The sequence below is a fragment of the Oxyura jamaicensis genome, chromosome 11, assembly GCF_011077185.1.
Source record: "Oxyura jamaicensis isolate SHBP4307 breed ruddy duck chromosome 11, BPBGC_Ojam_1.0, whole genome shotgun sequence".
Lineage (NCBI taxonomy): Eukaryota > Metazoa > Chordata > Aves > Anseriformes > Anatidae > Oxyura > Oxyura jamaicensis.
In genome coordinates this window covers 9,993,664-10,016,741 of record NC_048903.1, presented here as the reverse complement: position 1 = coordinate 10,016,741, position 23,078 = coordinate 9,993,664, and the positions used below count along the sequence as shown (strand labels likewise).

General features: G+C 36.7%; 2 protein-coding genes across 9 annotated transcripts in view; one reads left to right on the top strand and one right to left on the bottom strand.

Annotated features, from left to right (window-relative positions):
• PDCD5 (programmed cell death 5) overlaps positions 1-23,078 on the bottom strand; it is a 49,476-nt gene that overhangs the window by 6,144 nt on the left and 20,254 nt on the right. The gene's annotated exons all lie outside the window — the stretch shown is intronic.
• The window catches only part of ANKRD27 (ankyrin repeat domain 27), a 45,535-nt gene that overhangs the window by 17,895 nt on the left and 4,562 nt on the right, over positions 1-23,078 (top strand). For 6 of the 7 annotated variants that reach the window (XM_035336978.1, XM_035336985.1, XM_035336980.1 and 3 more), the window contains 15 exons: positions 277-409; positions 6,275-6,367; positions 7,138-7,265; positions 7,790-7,872; positions 8,653-8,768; positions 9,557-9,649; positions 10,029-10,226; positions 10,539-10,598; positions 10,697-10,816; positions 15,494-15,538; positions 17,767-17,889; positions 19,170-19,367; positions 20,424-20,543; positions 21,132-21,293; positions 22,167-22,275. In XM_035336978.1, coding sequence (XP_035192869.1) covers positions 277-409; positions 6,275-6,367; positions 7,138-7,265; positions 7,790-7,872; positions 8,653-8,768; positions 9,557-9,649; positions 10,029-10,226; positions 10,539-10,598; positions 10,697-10,816; positions 15,494-15,538; positions 17,767-17,889; positions 19,170-19,367; positions 20,424-20,543; positions 21,132-21,293; positions 22,167-22,275 — 1,781 coding nt within the window. The remainder of the gene's footprint in view (positions 1-276; positions 410-6,274; positions 6,368-7,137; positions 7,266-7,789; positions 7,873-8,652; positions 8,769-9,556; positions 9,650-10,028; positions 10,227-10,538; positions 10,599-10,696; positions 10,817-15,493; positions 15,539-17,766; positions 17,890-19,169; positions 19,368-20,423; positions 20,544-21,131; positions 21,294-22,166; positions 22,276-23,078) is intronic. The other variant, XM_035336982.1, reaches the window with a different exon arrangement.

The following is a 23,078-nucleotide window of genomic DNA, read 5'->3' as shown; positions in this document are numbered from 1 at the left end:
CTTGTGATGTGCCCTCTTACCGCTGTCCTTATGCCATCCTTCATGTTCTTTATATCCAATTCTTAAATTTTTATCAGACAGTTAAAAGAAGTAGTGCTCTGATCCATTCACAAAGCTCAAAACAGCTATGATTTTGCTAGCCTAACAATTTATTTAGAAGCTTTTTCTTAACCCACGTTTACTGTCTGCCTGGACTGCCTGAGATGAGTTGCTGTATTAAAGTATGTCTTGCCATAGTGACGTCTTATCTTTAGTGGCTTTAACTTTTTATTTCAGGATGGCCAACTTGAGTTACATCAAGAACTTCAAACTTTGCAGTTCAGTGAAGGATGAATTGGGATACTATCTAACCTCAATTGAGGCTGCAATAGAATATATACGACGAGGCAACCTGTCTGACAGATCAACAGTAAGCTACTCTTAAAGTCTGTTAAACGTGATTTTGATAAACTTGTTGGACTGTTGGTCAGAAGAAGCAAACAGCTAATATGAGCTCCTTTTTTTCCCACTTTAAGGAATTGGTTAGGAGGCAACTATAACTGAAGCAGAATCTAAAACATTAGAATGGAGTCCTAGTCCTGTAGCAACACTTGTTCGCTGTACGCTCCTAGAGGAAGTAGTTAAATATTATGTTTGCCTCTTCATATGATCAGAAAAAAATGACAGACCTATTTTCAACGGCTGAATTTTCAATAAGCTTTTAATACCTCCTGTACTTGCAGTTGTGAAAGCAATGCAGTACATCAGAGTAGGCATAGCTCGAGCTTACACGCACTTTTTTTATTTTTAAAAAACCTGGCTAGCAGAATGGCAATTGCAGTGTAATGTAAAATCAATAAACCTTTATAGTGCTTAAATACTGAGTGTTTGCAGTGTAGATGACTGCACCAAGTTGATAGTATAATGGGAGCACAGGACTACATGATATTAGGTGGTGCTTGAAGGTCAAGTTTGGCTCTCAGGGTTTGTAACCTAGCAAGGTTAGGAAGCTTGTGGATGCGTAAGTTATTTGCTGCTGGGCAGCTAGACCTTCTGTTAATCAGGTCAAATCCCTGCAGGCCAATCAAGGATGATACTGATGTGACTTCAGAAACTTTTGTAATCTAAAAACTTTCTAGCTTATTTATTAAAGGAATCCAGTCTTAACTATTCCTTTAAAATAATGTACTATTGAAAAACTAGATTTTTGTGATCTGATGTGGAAATCAAAAGGAGTGAACTAGGAATTGGAATGAATTCAATGTGTCTCAGTCTGCCCAACTGTGAAGCAGGGGCTGGCAATGGCTCAGTGTGCAGTGCTTGGGATGGGACAACATGGGGCACAATCTTTAAAGAAAAAACACCTGTCATTTTAGTCTTTTGCTGGTTTTGGTTTTGTTATTTTCTGGGATCTTTCCGTGAACTTGTCATGCATGAGTTTTTGTACACAAAAAAGGCACTTTCATTTTGTGTGTAAAGAGACTGTGGTATTTCTTGTTTGTATTGTATTGAATTCTGTTTAAGGAAAAAATGATGGTTGAAAAGGGAAAGAACCTGCCAGTCAGCTTTGCTTCCTACAGTCACTTGGCTGTCATTAATAATCAATGTACAAATAGCAATGCTGGTAGTCTGGATGGAGAACTGAAGCCAAAGTAGAACTGTCTTCCACAAAAATGTGAGCAAGTTGGAGAAAATAAACTACTTCCTGTGAAATGCCTGGCCCTATCCTTCCTTACATGGCTGAGGATATAATTCTTCTTACTGGGATTGCCCTCTGATTATAGCTTCTTGATAAATGCTGCTGCCAGTAAAATGGACTTACTTCTCTGGGAGGTGTTTGTCTTGAACTATGAGAGATGAAATATCTCTGTGCAGTTGACATAAGGGCAGTCTCATGCTGCTTGTATTAGTGTCTGCATGCTCTTAACAACAATGTATATTAGTGCAATGTTTCCCTCCATATCTCAGTTTGAAGAGCTCCAGGCTTGGAGTGCTAGTTTCCTGCTTTCTACTTTCAGTGAGTGTGTAGGGAGAAAACAATATGAAAGGCAGAGTGAAGGAGAGGAATTCCCAGGTGTCAATGTGGCTTGAACATTAGATGGAAAAACAGTAGAACCCTGAAGACAAGGAAATGAGTGACCCTTTGCTCTCTATTACAGATGAAAATGAAAGAGCTGCACTACCCTTTTCCCTGCTGTAAATGGAAAAGGAGAAGAAGGTGGCAGGCAATGAGGAGACAAACTTCTGTTGGAATTGTTTTTCCTTCAGAGACTTATTAGTTGAGATACTTCCAACTTCCTTTATCCTATAGCAAAAGAGAGCTGCTCTTGACCTTCAAGAGGCAGCAGTTGTCAGGTGCATGTCCCATGGCTTCCATCTCCAGATTGTGCTCAAAGGGGTTGTGGGATCTGAGCAGGAACATTGCTGTGCCCTTGGCCTTCATTCCAGCCCCTCATGTGTTTATGTTTAATTTTATAGTTGGCTTCAGATGGAGCTTCTGGCAGCTGATGAATGCTTTTTTCCAATCCCTAATGAAGCTAACTACAGAAGGAGAACTCTGCAGGGAACTAATGTACCCTGTGGGATAATGGGCATATCACCTTCATGTCAGTAAGCACTTGGAAACCTACCGAATTCTCTCACCCAAGATGATGTGAGTCTTGGAGAGACATTTTGGGTGGGGGTCAAGAGGAGGAGAGAAGTATGTAACTGATGGCACAAGAGAACTCCATACTATTTTCTGGTGCTTGTCAAATTTATTTAATGGGATTCCAGTTAATGAGTATTGGATCCTTGTTAAATTTCTATGCACAGCTAATATGTAGCAAGACCTAGCTCAGAAGGTTGAGGCAGGGATCTGGTAAGAGCTATGCACTAGAAAATCACTAGTATTTAGTTTTTTGCATAGAAAAAAAGCTGTAGGTGACCATGAAGTTGGAACTGAAGAAGTGCATGTAGGAGACATCAGGAAAGGAAGACTAACAAGCTAAGGATAATAAAGTTTTTGGGATGAAGAGTGGGAGATTCTGGGATTTGCAAGTCCTGAATTATCTATGGAAATCATCTTGGATTAGGTCTATGGGTAGATATACCCTTATAGGTAAAAATCTTTTTTCTATGTATAGAAAATAGTGTTAGATAAAAAGCTCATTGGATATTTGGTTGTATATCCAAATCTAGGTGATCAGATTTAAAATAAAACTGTCATACCAGAAAAAGTCCCATTCTAAGCAAAACTTTATGTAACTCCTGGAGTTGAAGTAAAACAGTTACAAGCAATTTTGTCTTTGAAGGCCTTATTTTGTGTCCTGGTTTCAGTTAGGACAGAGTTTATTTTCCTCCTAGTAGCTGGTAGGGTGCTATGTTTTGGATTAGGACGAGAAGAGTGCTGATAACATGCTGATGTTTTAATTGTTGCAGAGCAGTACTTACACTAAGCCAAGGACTTTTCAGCTCCTTGCTCTGTCCTGCCAGCAGGCAGTCTGGGGGTGCAGCAAGAGCTGGGAGGGGACAGACCCAGGTCAGCTGACCCAAACTGGCCAAAGGGGTATTCCATACCATCTAAAGTCATGCTGAACAATAGATAGGGGTGGCTAGCTGGGGTGGGGGGCCGGCTGCTCAGGGATGGGCTGGGCATCAGTCAGTGGGTGGTGAGCAATTGCATTGTACATCACTTGTTTCATACATGTTATTATTATTATTTCCTATCTTAATAAACTGTCTTTATCTCAACTCACAGGCTTCACTTTCCCGTTTCTCTCCCCCATTCTAGAAAGGGAGGGGGGAGGGTGAGCCAACGTCTGTGTGGTGTTCAGCTGCTGGCCAGGTTAAACCACAACATTTTGCTTGATATTTCAACCAATCTCTGATTCTTCTGGCATTCCTTTTTTTTTCCCCTCACTCTCTCACTATTTTTAAGAGACAGGGTTTCACCTGAGATGGACTTTTTTCCCGATTCATAAAATAAAATAAAGATCTTCTCTCCGGGCAAGGATTGCTGTCTTAAATGGCCCTCTGATTTTTTCCACACTGGGGACGTTTTTAGTATAAAATACACTGTGGAAGGGATGATATTAAAAGTACAATAAGTTTTACTGGTTATTTGGATTCTGAGGGGTGGGGGAGTGCAAAACATAGGAGCAGCTCATGAGGTTCTGATGAGAGTTTTCAGAAACTGGCATCTGTAGTAAAACTTTTTCTAGCTAATAAAGTAAAACTTTTTCTAGTTAATAATTTTTTTTTGATCAAATACTTCTTCCTGATCACACTGAAGAATCTATCTAAGAAGATCACCGCTCATATGCCTTGTAATTTGGGAAAGACAATGTGTAGATATCTTTTGTTGAAGGACTTAGGTTTGAAAAATCAGTGAATGTTGTCGCCTTCATGCATCTAAATACAAAACCAGTAAAAATAATTTCAGATCAGCCAACAACTTATTCTACATAATAAGATGAAGTCTGCTAATATTTTTTCAGCCTTCAGTACAAGGAAAAAAGTGTTTCTTAGCTTAGCATAAATAGCCCAATACAGCATGCCTACCCAAATAGTTTATGCTTTAAAAACTGTCTGTTCAATTATAAGGGAAGGAGAGCTTATAAACATACAACCAACCACATGACTGTGTAGATGTATTAGGAATGTACAAACTGACTTGACTAGTGAATTTACAAAGAGACTTTTATGATAGAGATCTTAATGTTGTGATAGGGAACAGATCTATATTATTCTGATTGTGGCTGCTCAGTTTCTACTGTGATCTTGGATAATCTTCTATTCTAAAATCTCTATATGAGTATTTAAAGTACTGAAATAATTCTGTTTATAGACAGTTTACCACGAAGTACAGATCTCAGTTATTATCTCTGTAGACCTCACAAACACATTTCTAACAATGTTATTGGCTCTAACAATGGAGGGAGGGCTTTTTAGACACTTTTACAAGAGACATTTGTGTTAATTTTTGAAATTCCTTGATGAAATTTCTGGAAAATCCTAACTCTTCATTTTTGATGTTCAAGTGATCTTGTTTAGCTGCAGTTCACTAGTTTCTGAAAGTTCATGCTGGCTTGCTACTCACGTTAAGAGCTCAATCAGACCTTATTTATATCTGGTATTTACTGCAGAAGCCACAGCATAGATCTTAAACTATCAAAGTTGATCTGATAATTGTGTGTTCATCTTAACTGCAGTGATCTTCAGTTTGGTGGATGCTGGGAGTCTTGCCAATTTTAGGGGGTTAGTTGATTGTGGTCAACCGCTGCCTGTGGTTGGTAATGAATGCCATTTCTTTGGTTATATTTGGATGATGACTACGTGCAAGTGTTTTCATCTACTTTATGAGAATAAAATTGTTTTCTTTGGATTAAGGTTTTATTTCATGTGATGTTCAATGCTGCCCCTTCAAAATCTTACTTGAAAATTTTCTCCTGTTTTTGGAAGCATATGTATTCTTCTAAAGTATATCTTCAGATTTTTCAGAAAATAGGAGCAGCCATTGTGAGGGTTGAGCTACATGTCTGCTTAGATGAATCTGCAGTTTTCAAGAGACTGGTAGGAAATGCAATACAAGTGAGTCTGGTGCAGAGTAATATTTCACATGGCCTAACCTTTTATTTTCCAGTACCCAGCAGAGAGTTCATGAGTGTCTTTGAGTCAGAGTTGCAACTGGGTCATCCTGTTTAATGGCCACCAGTAGGCATACCTTCCATGAATTTGTCTAATGACTTTCTGACTCCATTTATGCTTTTGATGTTGGCAGCACCCATGTCAGTGAGTTCCACAGCAAGAGAACATTTTCTCCTCTCTTGCTTCTCCCCACTCCCTTCCCAAACCTAACGTGATGATTTTGTTGGGTGTCACGGCTTGAGGAACAGTGAATAATCATTCTTCCTTTGTTTTCTTCAGACTTTCTGTGATTTTATAGACTACTGTTGCACAGTCAAATCTTTTTCCAGAGTGAAGAATCCTTATTTGTGTCCACGAGAAAGCTTCTCTACAGTTATTAAAAAAAGGCAATGGTTCTTGTTGCTTTTGTCTTTTCTATTTGCCTAGTTAGCTCATGGAGAACTACAGTAAAGGAATATTCTAGTGAACATCCACTTATTTTTTCTTTGGACAGCCGTTGTGCAGTCCTTTAAGCCTTAGAAATAGAATCCAAAATGTGAAACTGGCTAATAGCTAAAAAGTGGTTAATGGATGATGTATTCTTTTAAACTAATAATGTTGTCAAGCTACTTCATTTTTACTTGCAAGTGAGTATGTGGATAATTGATCTATATTTTTTTACCTTTAGGAATCTGACAGACTGTGTGACAAGCTGCTTTTAAGACAAAGGATGAATTTGTTGTCCCAGATGTCTGCTACCCCGATAGATAGCTTATTTAAGGTAAGTAATGGTGGCATTATGTATGTACTACTTATTTCATGTTTGTATACCATCCTTTCTGATTTTCTGAAATCTAATGCAGTGTTAATTATGTTAGCACTACAAAATATATATTAGTAGTTGTTAAAAGTGCATTTGTGTTTCTGTGCCAAAACATTACCAAGTTAAAACAGTTTTATGGATTTCAGTGCCTAAGAAATTTGGACTCAGATGAGGATGAAATGCTAATGCTGTTGGTGTTGATCAGCCCATTTAAAGCACATATAGCTGTTTATCTCTCACTATTTTCAGTGCTTAAAATTAAACAGGTTGCTAAAATAATTTAAATGCAGTCACCTGACAGCTACTTCATATTATGTGCTAATCTCATATTGTCGTTCTAAAGGAATTTTGCCTATATGAGGAAATAAAGCAGAACTTCTAATTATGTGTGTTTACAGCTTATGGCTAGAGACTTAGTAATTGTATAGAAATGCTTTTTGCATAGGGGGTGCTCAATTTTGTGACTGAGTCTAAAGAGAATAATGGTAATTGTTTTTTGTTTTTTGTTTTTTTTTATAAAAAGTGAAGTAAGCCAAGAACAGATTGTTTTTAATACTGAATGCATGTTAAGGGGTTTTGTGTGTTAATTTCTGTTTTCTAATGCTTGAATACACGTCTTTAACAACCAGTTCCTTTGGTTTTGTGCTTTAGTAAATTACTATTTTTTATTTTTTTAAATGCTTTTTATATTGGTTCCTCATTCTCTCTCTTTCCTTGGCATTTTGTAGCATATTGCTTCAGGTAATCAGGAGGAAGTGGAGCAATTACTAAGTCAAGGTGACAGTGACAAGGACACCATACAAAAAATGTGTCATCCACTTTGTTACTGTGACAAATGCGAGAAGCTAGTTTCTGGGTAAGCACTTTTCTTCTCTGCAAATACAGAAAAAGCTAGATATGAGTCTTAATCTAAGATTCCCTTTAGAAATTATGCTGCTTTCAGTTTCAGAGGATGTTGGGAGCACTTCAGAATATAAGAGAGAGCATACATTCATATGGTTTGAAAAAGCAGAAGAAATGTTAGGAAGGTACTGAATACCTTGGAACCAGGCAAATTTTGTGATGGAGACTGTATGTCTTTGGATGAGTGTAGTGCAGAATGTTTCTTTTCTTGAGCCTAATTTACACATCACGGAGAAAACCACTCTCAACAAGTATAAAGCTCTGTATAGAACAGAGAGCTTTAACTACCTCCTTTCTTTTATTATTACCTTGAATCCCAACGTGAGAATGCTTTGTGTGACATGACTTTATTTCCCATCCTTTTCTTACTCATAATAATTTGTCAGTGTGTAAGGCTCTGTATAAAATAATTTGTCTATTCATCTCCTCATTCCCCTGCTGCATAGATAACTGAACTGCTTTTAAATCGTTTTACAGGAAACTGAATGATCCTTCCATTATCACCCCATTTTCCCGAGATGACCGGGGATACACACCACTTCATATAGCTGCTATCTGTGGTGAGTATTTTGTTTTTCTTCATTAATGCCTTTTTCTCCTTATTATCTTTATCTTCATGTTACCGTGATTTCCAACATTGCATTATACAGCAAATTTTGCATTAAATTATTTTCTGCATATTAGCTATGGGAACTGGTATCTTGTCTTACACTGAGGTTACTGAATTTTATTTTAAGCTCAGTTTCTTATGAATAGATTATTGTTTGTTTGCTGACTGTTTACTTTTGCCTTACTTTTGCCATGCCTACAGTAGTTGTTCAGTTGTGAAAAAAGTAAAAATGTGTCATCAGAAAACAGTCTTGTTTTTAAAGAACTGTCAGATTGAAAAAATAATAATTTCTTTGTACTGCAGCCGACTATGCATGGGAGATCTGTACTATCTTCTGACTTGTAATGTTCACCATGCTGTTGATATGACATTAGAAGATACATTAACTTTCTTTTTTCAGTTTTTTTAACTACCTCCTTTCTTTTATTACCATCTTGAATCCCACCATGAGAATGCTTTGTGTGACATGACTTTTTTTTTAATTTTCTTTTATTTTCTTACTCGTAAGATACAATGTCATTTGCTTTTAGCTGGAGGTTCTTTTACAGAGCATTGACCTTGAGCTCTGACCTTACTATGCAACAAGAAAAACAAATACCAAGGAAGTGAGAAGTGAATGTATAGTATGTAGAAACTTAGTATGCAAAATGCAGAATATTATGTTTGAATATGAAAGCTAGCTTTGTTCTTTTGCAAAGTTTACTCTCTTAATGACTGTATGTTTTTCAAGGGCAAACATCATTAGTGGATTTACTAGTTGCAAAAGGAGCCATTGTCAATGCTACAGATTACCATGGTTCAACTCCGCTTCACCTTGCCTGTCAGAAGGGATATCAAAATGTTACAGTAAGCACTAAAAGGCTTAGTTAGAAATAAAATCAAATACTTTACCTAAATAATAAATGTATGACTCTTACTAAGCTGTTCTACTTTTACTGTCGTTTAGGCCTTCTGAGGTTTTACTTAGAATTGTGTATGTTGTCAGAATTGAGAAACTTTCAGCATCTTTATTTGCATATTTTATTTTTTCATATATTAAAAGGTTTTCTGCCATTCATAATAACCAAGCAATTGGTAGGTATGTATGCCTGAAAATTCATCTGTTTTATTAATACAAACTTCTGGTACATAGTAAAAATGAAGAGCCTGTTAACTTTCTGCTCTTGATTAAGGCAAAAGAGCCACTGCAGTTGTTGTGATTAATTAAATGACTTCAAATTGTTTTTAGGATAGACTATGCATGTTAATTATTGTGTACTTGAATGTTGTATATCTAAGATCCTTGAATTGCTCTTGCTTAAATTAATTTATCTTCACTTCTGTAGACTCCTAATATATAGGCTAAATTAGCATGTAGCATATATGTTGCAGTCTTTGCTGCAGTAGGTGATTCATTTTTTCAGTGACAACTCTGAATATGTCAGCAGGAGCTTTTATTTGGTTGTCAGGGTGGGGCAAAAACAGTGCTGTAATGGCAAGAGGGACTGTGTTACTATTTGAAGCAGGAGAGGCATAGATGGTTTTTCATGAAGTGCTTCATCATGCTAGAAACCTAAAGGAATATACAGGGTAGCAACTGTTTGTCCATTAATTTTTTAGTTACTTAGATGTTTATTTTTCATTTTTCTTCTAAGCTTCTCTTATTGCACTACAAGGCAAGTACGGATGTTCAAGACAATAATGGAAATACTCCACTTCATTTAGCCTGCACTTATGGTCATGAGGATGTAAGTAATTGTTTTGTGACAAACTAAATGGACATCCTAATGGAATGGAATTAAACTGTGATGCTAGTTTGCACTAAACTTGCATATTTGAAAAAGTAAATAAGAGATTTGGAGGTTAGCTGTTTAATGCTGTAACTTAGGACTTTATTCAGTAGTTCATAGCAATTTTCTTATGCATTCACATTAAAGATAGTATTTTTGTGCAAATTTAGTTATTTGATTTTAACTTTGTTCTTAACGGCACTGAACCATAAAAGCCTGCCTTTTAGGCAAAGGATTATATGAATAGCTGTAAAAACAACCTGTTCAGGATTGCCCATGTTACATGAATTGAGAGATGCTGCTGTATTTTGTTGATGGCTTTCCTTTTTTTTTCCAGTGTGTTAAAGCTTTAGTCTACTATGATGTTCGCTCCTGTAGATTAGATATTGGAAATGAAAAGGGAGACACTCCTCTCCATATAGCTGCTCGTTGGGGTTATCAAGGGATCATAGAAGTGCTTTTGCAAAATGGGGCAAATCCAGATATTCAAAACCGGATGAAAGAGACTTCCCTACAGTGTGCATTAAATTCCAAGGTACTCCTGTTTATCTTCCAGCTTGAGTTCTTTCTGATGCAATCCCACAGGCATGTAGATGCTTACCTGTTAACAGGTTTTTGTGGTCTGGTATGAATAAAGTGGAAATGTATGCCTGCCTTTGAGGAAGAAGGGTCATATTTTAAATCTAATAGCATGAATGCAGTCTCTCTATAGTATAGACCACAAAATTGTAAACTGGTACTTTTAATTTGCTCAGTTATTAATCTGTTACTAATATTAGGTTGTCAGCTAATTTGTGTTTCTGTCAGTGGAGTTACATTGGTTTTCTTTATTAATATTTTTATGCAGATTTTGTCACTGATGGAATTAAACTATCTAACGTTTGAAAGGGGTCAAAGTGCTTCTGAGGTAACAACCAGTACAAGTTGCTAAACTTTTTTGCTTGTGTTTAACATGCTTAATCTGATAGTGTAAGTTTTTCTGTTTGCTTTTTTGCCAACTTGAAGTCACCACTTAGGTCTCCTCAGCACTCTGTGGAAACTTTCAGCAGAGTATCATCTGTTTCAAGCTTGTCATCAGCATCAATTGATACAAGACAAGAAGAAATAAAAAACAGTTATAAAGAGGTAAGACTGAGTGTTGTGGTTTAACCCGGCTGGCAGCTAAGCACCACTCAGCCGTTGGATCACCCTCCCCCCTCCCTCTCTGGGATGGGGGAGAGAAAAGGGAAAGTGAAGCCTGTGAGTTGAGATGAAGACAGTTTAAGACAGAATAATAATAATAATAATAATAGTACTACTAATAATAATGTGTATGAAACAAGTGATGCATAATTGCTCACCACCCTGACTGATGCCCATCCCATCCCTGAGCAGCTGCCCCCCCACCCTGGCTAGCCACCCCTATCTATTGTTTAGCATGACGTTAGATGGTATGGAATACCCCTTTGGCCAGTTTGGGTCAGCTGACCTGGGTCTGTCCCCTCCCAGCTCTTGCTGCACCCCCAGACTGCCTGCTGGCAGGACAGAGCAAGGAGCTGAAAAGTCCTTGGCTTAGTGTAAGTACTGCTCTGCAACAATTAAAACATCAGCATGTTATCAGCACTCTTCTCGTCCTAATCCAAAACATAGCACCCTACCAGCTACTAGGAGGAAAATAAACTCTGTCCTAACTGAAACCAGGACACTGAGGTATAAGCAAAATGAAGGAAGCTGGGAGAGTGATACTTTGCAACCCTGTTTTAAACTGCTTCTTCAGAAAGTAGCCTTTTCTCAGGCTTGGAAAAAGATAAGCTGCTATCCTAAGGTGCTTCTCACCTTAGTATCTCAACACTTATTTTTGTACCTTATCAACTACTCTGCTGTATATTTCTGGGGAAAAATTGAAAGCTCGTTTGGAGTAGTTGTTCAAATTTACCACAGTTAATGACATAATTTGAGATTTTGTTGAGTTTTAAAATAATAATAACGGCAGTTGGTAGTCCCAAGGACCTTGCTGTCTTGACCAAGAATTAAATGCTATTGTTAGGTTACAGAATCTCTCAGGGAAAAACTAATACAAGCATACTGGCAAACAATGTATCAAACTGGAATGTTAGGACAAGTTTTCAAAATAGGCATAGGATATCAGTTTTGTGAAGTGTGAAGAAGTACAGACTATCTACTGAATATGTTCCACGTGTTTTTGCTGGTTTTGCTTTGTCTGTACCAATCAAGACTTCTTCTGAGTTTTCTGTCTTGGCTTTTTCATGTGTGGGACCTCAAATCCATACTTTCCATTTATGTCCTCCCAGGATTGTCATATCATCACTCCTTCTGATACTTCTGTTTATTTTTTCTTGATCTTCCTGGTCCATTTTTTTTTCCAAAATAACATTAGTATTTTAGTTTATTTCCATATAATTTCTTCATTGAAATTCTTCCTTCTGTTGAAATGTTTTTTTCTTTCCAAAAGTTCGTGTTTTCTAAAAATCTTCAAGAAACTCAAAGATGTAAAGATATTGGACAATATTAATTCACGCTTTGGTGTCATTTACTCTGAGAGCCTTAATGTAGGAGTGTACCTCCCTGTTTGTGCAGAGTCAAGCTCTGTAAATAAGGTCTAATGTACATAAATGTTCGCCTGTTAGGTCGAGGATTTTTTTTTCCTTGAGGGAACAAATTTATCACTCCTGAGAGCTAAGACTGTAGTTTAAGCCAGGGAAAAGATTACAAGCAGTTTACACCTTATATTCTTGAGGTTAATGACCTCCTCCTATAATCCAGCTTTAGGTATTTTCTGTTTGCCAAGTTTCTCATGGGCTCACTGCTGTTATTCTTACTAAGCAAAGAGACAATGACCTAATCCCGAGAGATCTCCATAAAGGGAATGCCACTGGAAGTATAGGAAATTGGTAAGGTTGGTTTTCCAGATTTCAAGGCTTAGATAATGAATTAAAAGAATGCAGTGAAATCTTTATTAATCATTACTGTGCATGAATTAAACTCTTTGCTTGAATGAGTCAGTCATGGCATACGTCTTGTCTTGTATGTGGCTTGTTTACAACAGAGTAAAAGAACTAAGCATGTAAATTTGGACCTTCCTCATGTTGGAACTAGTAATTCTCAGCATAAATTCTGTTCAGCAACAGGAAAACTGAGTATGCAAGTGAATTGCAGTAGATTTCATCAAGTGGCTTTCTGTTTAATCTTATTTTTATATTTAAAGGAGGGTTCTTCCACAGGAGGGAGAAAGCAAGCTGGAAAGATGGAGAAATGCATGTAGCAGACATTTTACCCTAAGTACTCATAATAAATCATTTATAAGCTGTGTAACAGATGTTAGAGGTTTCTCCACTGCTAGGGTGTGAAATAGTTTTTAGAACAAGGAAGTTGTTATTTTTGGAAAGAAATTAGTGGAACTTGTGGGTCTTAGACATCTTCTGCGTGATAAGGCTGACCCCTGAAAATTGTGAAAAACTTTACATTCTCTGGTAACATTATTCTATATGATTAGGGAGCCATGTCAAGGGAAATGTATGGGAAGTACAGGTCTCTGTAATACGTATTGTCCATTTTAGGTGTACCTGTGCAGAGGCTGGGATACAGCTTAACTACCTTCAGATGCCTGACAGACAATCGTCTTAAGTTTAGTCACCTGTTTTCCTCCTTAATCAGTAGAGAGAAATTAATACCTCCGGAGAGCCATTCATCTCAGACACCTTAGATGTTTGTTTGAACTGAGTTGCACTCTGGTGTTGTTTGTTGACTGCCTTCTATTTTGTTGTTACCAGAGAGGGAGTTTAGATGACTGGCTTAGATTTAGATCCTGAGATCCCCTTTCTACTCTGCATAGTTGCAGAGAGATTCTTAAATTTCTTTAAAAGTCACTTTCTGTTCTTGCAGAGTTGGCTGCTTTGCATCCGTTAGCTGTACCTAACCATTCTGTTTATCCAAATGTAACATTATTAAATATACTTAATATCACTGGTATTTGCAACCTGACATTAAAGCAATAAATGATATAATTCTTTACAGAAATGCTGTAGAAAGAAGCTGATAAACTCTACATTTTGTGTAGAAACTATCATAAATAATTTGTCCATTCATGCCTTTCAAAAAGTTTAAAACAATATTTTTTTTTTTTTTTGCTATCAGCTGTCTGATAAATATTTCTGATTCACAGAATATGCTAGAGTTATAATGTGAGTAACAACTAGTTTGCACTAAGTGGACTACGTTCAACTTAGTTAAAAATAAGCAATTCCCTTCCTCCCCACCCTTCCAGAAAAGTGAAGTGCTGTAATGGTGAAACACAAGCTTAATGTTACTGATGTACAAGTTACAATTAGTAACATAAGTAGAGCTATGAACTCTCAAGGAGTGTCCATTTATTTCTATTCTATGAATAATAAATAACGCCTCCTCTGAGTGATACTGTCACATGTGCTATCTGAAAGGACTGCTCCAAGAATAGTAGCATGCTTTCTGGAACAGTGGGAGGTAAAAATATATATCTATATATCTCAATTATATCTTTCTGTACAATATACAGAACACTTGATACAGGCATGTTGAGATGCAGCTGTAATGAACAAAGTAGTCATTTCCAGAGAAAGATTGAAGTGTGACTAGCTCCATGACATCTTCAGCTTGCATGGTGTTTCTTAATATTGAAACAACTTTGCTCACACAGCAGCATCTTTGGTGATAATGGCACAGTACTATAATAATTTGCTATAGTGATGAATCAGTCTTTCCCAAAGCTTATTGCATGGTTCTTCAACAATCTGCAGATGCCAAACAAGTTGCCTAGTGATAATGTTAATGGAGTCTCCGTGACCTTTTACTGGCAATTGTGCCATTCCTATCAGATCAGATCCCAACTCTTTAATGTGAAAGTAGAGAATTGGAGACTGTGCGGGAGACAAGTACATCTCATTCTCCTGCTTTCATGAGCAATAGGAGGGATCAATGGAATGACATCAGTGTACTGCAGAGCAATTACCATCTCTTTTGCACAGAAGCACCACCTTGTTCCCTCTACCCACTTGCCCCTTTCCACTATACAGAACTCATAAACAGAAGAATACCTACCTACACAAAGCAGGTGTGCTCAGATGTTAGCTGGCCTGAATGTATTTATTCAATTGGACTTGTTGCTCCCCTGGGAAAACTGTCTTGAGTTGAAGAGATTTGGCTTTTGCTGGTGTTAACATACCCTTTGATATTTAAATATCAAACATTTTAAGTAAGAAAACAAATTTATTCCTTACAATCGAGCTAGGTTTATAAATGCTTGTTTTTAACAAAGGAATAAACCAATAATCTGCAGATGTGAAGTGGACAATTGGAAAGCATCTTTTCAGTCTTAAACTGTTCTTTAACTAGTAAAATAACTTGGCATCCTTCGTGCCTTTGGTAGCATACAGTAGCTCAGCAAGAGCCCAGACAGTAGTAGTGTTCATCAGCATAGGAGTTTGTCCTGAGTAGATTTTTTTTTTTTTATAGTGTTAGGTTCACAACAGAAATGTATGGACAATTCCTGCTAAAGCAGAATAATAATGTATATTAGCTTACATGTCTTCTGTTTAGGTAAATGCTGTTTAACTGAGCAAGTCAGAGATCATCAAATGGCTGCATATTCACAGCTTTTGTATTTCAAAAAGGAAGAAGATTTTTTTCTTTAAAACTTTATTAACAAATATGAAATGGGCCAGCACTAATCCTACTACATGAGCTTAGAGGGTTAATAAAGGACACAGGATTTTCCGTGTACAGCTTAATATGAATATTAAGCAAATAAATTGTTTTCTTCATACATAGGTGGAAAAACTCCTCAGAGCAGTCGCTGATGGAGATCTGGAAATGGTGAGTCTTAGAATGGCTGTTGAATATTCAAATTTAAGTCATTCAAATTGAGTAAGCTATTTGTAAATAATATTAAATGAAGAATGCTTTGCTAAGTATTTTCCTTCAGAAACAATCATGTAGAACTCATTTTCTACCAAGAATTTTCACTCCATATCCCCAAGTCATATTACCTACAGTCCTTTCCACATTACTCAAGTTCATGTAAAACTGTTCATTATAATGAGGACTGTCCAATTGGATGGCATGGTTACGGCTTGCATATCTATTAAATAAAGGGTTATTTAAAAATTCTTACCTTGTTCTGATGGCCTGAGGTCTGTCTCCATAGGAACAGAAGCATCAGAAGGGTCATTAGTGCTGTTGTAGATTTCTACTGTGACAGCCAGTTGAGCTTTACAAAGCGGAGGCATTAAAAAAGTGCTATGGAACTGGAAGATTAAAAAAATAATAATAAAAATGCTGTGATTTTTTTTTGCTTCCTGAACAAAAAAAAACCTGTCATCATCATAGCACCTGCAAACTTCAAAAGCACTTATATTTTAGATTGGAGATAACGATGTTAATCAAAGTGAGAGCGATTGTGGTGGAGCTCGGCTGCCCACTCAAGTAAAACCATTACACTGTTATCTTAATTAGCTGACCCAATGACAAACAATTCTGCATTTTGAATATAAAATTTAGGTCTCTTTGATAAATTTTCTGTGTCTTTAACGGGAAAAAAAGTATATGAGGACAGCATGGAGGGAGGATCTACCTAGCATATGTTAAGCTTTGTTCTCAAAATGTGTTTCAGAGTTATGTAGCAGTTTTTTGGGAGGAGGTTCTCAAGCTATACATTTTATATGTTTAGTGGCTGCTGAAATGGTAGATGATTATAGATCCATTATGGGTGGAGATTGTTAATAATTGCCTTAGCCCATTGTATGTTACTTGTAAGAAAGTTTTATATGACTCTAAACGTTAGTATTGTGTAGTAGTAGTCAATACTACTTAACATCAATTTTTGGTCTTTCGTAGTGATTGTATGTGGTGGTCAGCTGTACACTGTGGCAAAAAAAAAAAAAAAAAAGAAAAAGAAAAGTCTCCTCTGTAAAATAACTCCTGTGGAACAGCTCAATTCTGGCACACAGGGTACAATTTAGCTCTGCTATATGTTCCAGAAACTGTGTTCTTCTGAAATGTAAAGAAGGTGTTAGATGATAAAGTTAACTGGCAAAATGAGATACTTCAGTGTGTTCAATGTTTTTTACCAAAAATGAAGAAAAAGGCTATTCCACTGTTATGATAGAGATAATGCATGGGATTAGCATGTTCAGATTTTTGGTGAGACTCTGGTATCAGTATATTGAGAGGTGTGTTTAGATAATGAGAGTACCAGTACTGAGTTGCGACAGGAGGAGGGGAATGTCGCTATTGAAGTCTTGCCCCACTGAGTGTAGTACAAACACAGAATGATACACAAGATAGGTGTCGGGCATACCATGGTCAAATGGTGCAATAATGGAGTCTTAATACAGCCGCTACTAATTCTGAGATGTCTTTAGTTTACAGTGGATTAATGAATTTCAGTGTAAAAATATATTTCTTAATTGTTTGTTGTTGTTGCATAGAATGAAATTCTATGAATTGGTCAGAATGAAATGCAGTAAGCATCAATGCTGGAAGATAGCATAGGAACGCTCTGAATCCTAAAACTAGCTTCACTGAAGGGTCTCTCAAAAAGGAGGCATTATACATTGAGGAAGAAGTAAAACTGTCAAGCTCCTGCGAAGTTACAGGCCCAAGAAAAGTTAGTGCCCCTGCAAAGTTTGGATATTGATTAAATATCATTATCCTTGTCACTTCTCATGTTTGTAAGAGCAAAAGATGAAACAAAATTCATGTTGACATGAGCTGACGCAAATCTTGGTCTAATCATCATCTCAGCTAAAAGGATTTGGAGGGTTTGAGCAGAGGTGAACACTGAAGTCTTGATTAGGCAGCAGGAAGTCATTTATAATTTACTTCACTGCTATGCTTGGTGAACTTTCTAGCTGCTTTGTCAACAATAACATTTTTTTAAATTTGGCCTTGGGGAGATGATGCCAGGAAATAGATATATAGTCTTCCTGAGTTATTCACAAGTATATGTTTATAAATCTTGCTTGTGTAAGATGCTGATATGCAGATTTATCAGGCTATGGAACCTTTGGGCTCTATAAAGAAAGACTTGCTTTTTATTCCAGGTACGTTATCTATTGGAATGGATGGAAGAAGACTTGGAAGATGAAGATGACACAGTCGGTACATCAAAACCAGAATTCTGCCATCCATTATGCCAATGCTCAAAGTGTGGGCCAGCACAAAAGGTTGGAATATTCATTCTATAAAAAGAATAATTTGTGTTCATATAATATAACTTCTAGCTCAAGAGAAATAGCATATTGCCCAACACTTCTGTATCTCTGTCCAAAAAGTAATAAAATATGTACAGAGCATAACAGAGCTCACCTGATGATATGAAATTTTCTATTTTTAACTAAACTGTGGAAAATTTTGGGCATAGGATTAAGTGTACAAAGGCTTGCTTGATAATCTAATGGAGTGAAAAAACTTTGCAGTTTGCTTTTAGAATATGCGGACTGCTGCCATTAAGGTTTGAGCACCTTGGAATAAATGGGAACTATACTTTTCTGAGCCTCAGTTCCTTCTGGTCCCCTTTTATAGTTCTTCTGGTCCCCTTTTATAGTTCTTCTGGTCCCCTTTTATAGTTCTTCTGGTCCCCTTTTATAGCCTGTGTCCTTGCACTTCTGAGTACAGAGGTCAGGTGATAAAGATGCCAGATCCTGAGACTGAAGTTTTACTGGTATCAGGGGAAGGAATGGCACTTGCAGTGGAATTTACTTGCCTACTGAGTGAAAAGCAAAAGGAACTTTTTAACTGATGTGCACACATTTGAAAAGAATGCTGAGGACAGGCAGAATGAAGGATGATCTAGTACTGTGAACATTAGGCACCTACACAGTTTTTGAGAGCAGTTGAAAACAGTTTTTCTGTACTTTGTAAGCTGTGTTCCAGGTAGTTTTCTCATCTTTACTCCCCAGGGGTGTCAGTGCTCTGGGCCAATGTTACTTCCATATGACTAAAATTCATTTTATTATCAGTTTTCTATATTACCTAGAACTTCATGTAGCAGTCAGGTAGGTTCATAGTGTCTGTCTGCAAGAGCATGAGGGTCCGTTTGTGAAACATAACTCATAATATTAACACCAACTCTCCATATGTAACAGCATCCTAACAGCTATAGTTTTACATTTTTTAAAAAAAGTGCATTTTACTTCCATCTCAACCCGCACAGCTTTAGCCTCTTTTTAATAACAAATACTTTCACTGGAATTTCTATATAAGAAGCTATCATGTTGGAAGGAAAGAGAGAAAAATAAAACTCACTATTCTCTTGAAAAGTACTACTGAGCTGCTCTGGTTTACCAGCTGTTTTCCTGAAGGTCTCAAATTAGGTTCTGTAGCAGAAGATCTTGTAATGTTTGTCTGCCCATTTGATGTGTACTTAGTAGTAATTTGATTGTTTCTTTGGTCAATAGAAAGTAACGATTAATTATATAATTTTGTTGTATATTTTCCTCAACAGAAATTTGCAAGGATCCCTGCTAATGGACTTGGCGTAAATGTTTCAAACCAAGATGGTTTTACACCACTGCATATGGCTGCACTGCATGGACACTCTGAACTTGTCTCTCTCTTGTTGAAACATGGAGCCAGTGTCAGTGCCAAGAATGCTAAACATGCAGTTCCTCTTCATTTAGCCTGCCAGAGGGGTCACTTCCAGGTAATTGAGCCTCTTTAAATACAAGCTATTTAACATTTAACCACCAGCAAAAAGCTGTTTTGTGAAATTAGCAACAAGACTAAACCAGTAAGAGTTAAAATTCATTTAATGATTGCTTTTTCTTTTTAATTTCTAAAATCTTCTGTCAGGCTCTTTCCAATGAAGCAGTTTCAGTAGGCAGCCATGTTATCTTAATGGTATAAAATACTATTTTGATGAAGGTGCTGCCAATAATGGTACCATTTTAAATCAAACATTTAAACATACATTGTGCAGCTGAATCTTTCTGTATGTTTTCTCTTTCCCTTCCTCCCTTCTTCCTGTTCAAGGAGGATATGTATGCATCTGTTGATGCTATAGACTTGGAAATTTCAGTTTGCCACATTGTTAAATATTTACTATATTTTCAATAAGGTAACTCATTTTAGTAGATTATGGGACAAGTGAGCTCTTAGGGTAGCTGATAACCTCATCCCTAACTTGAGGTCAGGGAGGCAATAGCAATGAAGGAGAAGCATGAGCTATTGAGAGTAGGATATTAGTACAGGAGAGCAAATACATGAGATAGGAAGTATGCCAACTAGGAAAAAGCAGGTGCAGATAGACTGGAAGTAGGAAAATGCAGAAAAGGTGGCTTAAGAGTAAGGAGCTGAGAAATGCAAGGAATAAAAATAGACTCATGAAGCTAATGGGGAGACAAAGCATTACAGAAGCAAGAAGGAAACAAGAATACAACACAAACTTGTAGGTAATGAATATTCATTGTATTTTTTTGTTGTATTTTTTATTTCCTAGCCTTTCTTCAAGTTGCCTTTTTTTTTTTTTTTTTTTAAGTGTGAGCTAAAATGTGAAAACAGGTATGATAGTAATAGATGGTTATATTTACCATCTGTTTGGCAAAGGTGAGATTTTTCTCCAATCTTTTTTTTCCCCCCATATCTTTTTTAATTCTAAGTTAAAAAATAACTATATATTTTTAAAGACAAGTGGGAGGGACTTTCACTGCGTGATCATGGTTAGATCTTAAATTAAAAAGTTGTTACTTTCTTCCAACAGGTAGTAAAGTGTCTGATGGATTACAATGCTAAACAAAATAAAAAGGATATATATGGAAATACTCCTTTAATTTATGCATGCTTGAACGGTCAGTATGAGACTACAGCCTTGTTGTTACAGGTAAGATCACTGAAAACAGTGTTCAAAATAATATTTTTGTATGTGATATCTGTGCTTATGTAGTACTTGGGATTAGTATATTTTTAAGCATTTCTCCATCAAAACTACTCAGAAAAAAATGGAGAGTATTTATTCTCGTCACTTCCGTCAACCCCCTCCATTCATAGCTTTTGATTAGATAAATATTACTTTGCACTTGTACAGCCAACTGCTTTTATGGAACTTCTCTGTGGCAGATGGCAGGTTTTCTTGCTTAGGATTGCATTTAATAGCGTTTTTTGTATTCTATGTGATTTTTTTGATCTCTTTTAAACTTGGAATATATAGTAGATACATGCAAAAAATGAAATGAGCTTATCCATGAAATTGTGGCTGTGAGAGAGTAGGAAATAATATGGCCAGGTGGCTTATTGTTGAACTGGTGATTGCTAGCATATGCTTTCTGTTTTGCATACAGCCACAAGGCTGCTGTTCTATTGTTCTCATTGATACATGGATAATGAAAGGGGAGAGAAATGGAATAATAATGTGCTATCTCCATTTTATGCTTCTCTTTCTTTATAACTTCTATTTTATTTTGCTGTCCAGCATGGAGCTTCTGTTAACCTTTCTAATACCAAAGGAAATACAGCACTGCACGAGGCTGTGATAGGGAAGAATGAAGCCCTAGTAGACTTGCTGCTTCAGAATGGTGCCATGACAGACATAAGGAATGAAAGGAACTGTACCCCTGCGGACTGTGCTGAGCCGGTGAGTGTAGAAAGTTTGTTTCCAAGGTTAGATTTTCTTCAGGTTCCATAGGCATAATGTAAGAAAGAAAACAAATGTAACTGTCACAATGTTTTCAGCCCATCATTAGCCAAGACTTCTATTTTTAACAGTTATATGACATAAAGACTAAGATGTCTGTTTATTGCCCTATGTACAATATACCTGTTGTGTTTCTAAAATAAATTATCCTAGACAAGAAAGATTAGTCTAGAAAGAGTGAAAGCACACGTATATGAAAATGACATTAAAATCTATGCCAACAGTGGCAAAGCGAGCAGAAGAGATGTGCGGGCTATAGGAAAGTGAACACCCTGTTCTCATCAGTAACATTGCCAGCAATCTTCTTGTTCCACCTACTGTGTTTTGTCCTTTGTGCTTTTTGATACCTTTAATATGACCATCAACAACTCTGATGTTCCTCTTTATGAAACACATTCTGCAATACTAGATTATACAGCATTATTTCACTCTTTCAATGATTTGATGCATGGTCCCTATCTTTATACATTACCTTCTGAGATGTAGCATAATGGTCACAGAATTGTGTATTGCATCTATTTCATTATGTGTATTGTAATTTAATCATAAATAGCTTAGTTGTAAATAGTGTAATTTAAAATAGTAATCCATGACTACAAAAGCAGTCTGGCACAGTGCACCTTAGAGAACACTGGTTTTGTCCCTAGTCAGACTGATACAGTTTAAAGTTCATTTTTATAAAGAGGTACTTTTGTGTTTGTTAAATTCATTTTGGCAGTTAACATGCTCTGCATAGACTAGAATCCTAAATTATACTTTTTTTTTTCCTTTTTTCTTTTTTTTTTTAATACTGGTGAAAATTTTCAAATTAAGAATTCAAATATCATTAAGTTGCTGGAAACAGCACCAAGCTATGTACCTGCATCAGCAGAGAGAGAAAAGGAGTATGAGCAGCATGCTACTATCAAGATAAGAAAAAAAGGTACATGTCCAATTTCCACTGGTATGAATAACAAGATTTAGGAATTCATATGTGGTGATATGATTTAAATATCATTAAAGAACAGCAAACTATTTTTCATATTTATTACTGGAACATTTAAAATACTGTAACTAAACTCAGCAGACTTTCTTCCACAAACTCTATTTTCACTTGTTTGGTGCATGGTGGGTGGTTTTTACATACAAAAGCATTTTGCATAAAAAACATGACACATTTGAGATGATATAATTAACCATGTAATTCTTGTCCATTTCAGTGCAAAGTAAAATGGATTAAATCACCTGTAGTTATCACTTACATTGCCCTAAAACAGATTAGGGAGTGATACTTCAATTTGTTGCTGTCTCTCAGGTTATGGGACAGAAATTAAGAGCTACAAAGTTTTCTAGGCCAACAAGCAAGATTTGCAGAAGAAGGTATTTCTATAAATGGCAGCATATATAGTACAGTCTAAGCAAATATGATGAGACACATGGCACCAGTTTGACAGCACAGCTGAGCTGATGCAATGGCTCACTTAGACTAAATGGTGTTAACAACTGGTCCATCACCACCTCTTCCCTCCCTCCCTCAGCTTCTGGTTCTCTTTATCTACTGCTTCCTTATGCTGACTCAGAAGTTTCTCAGGTGATTTCCTAGCTGATACAGTTCACTAACGTGGGGCAAGAGATGTAACAAGTTTTGAGCTGAGCTAGGTAACTCAGCATAGCAAAGGATCTGCTGCCACCACAACTGTGGAAAGAAGGGAATGAGGCTGTGAGACCAGGAAGTAGGGAAAATAA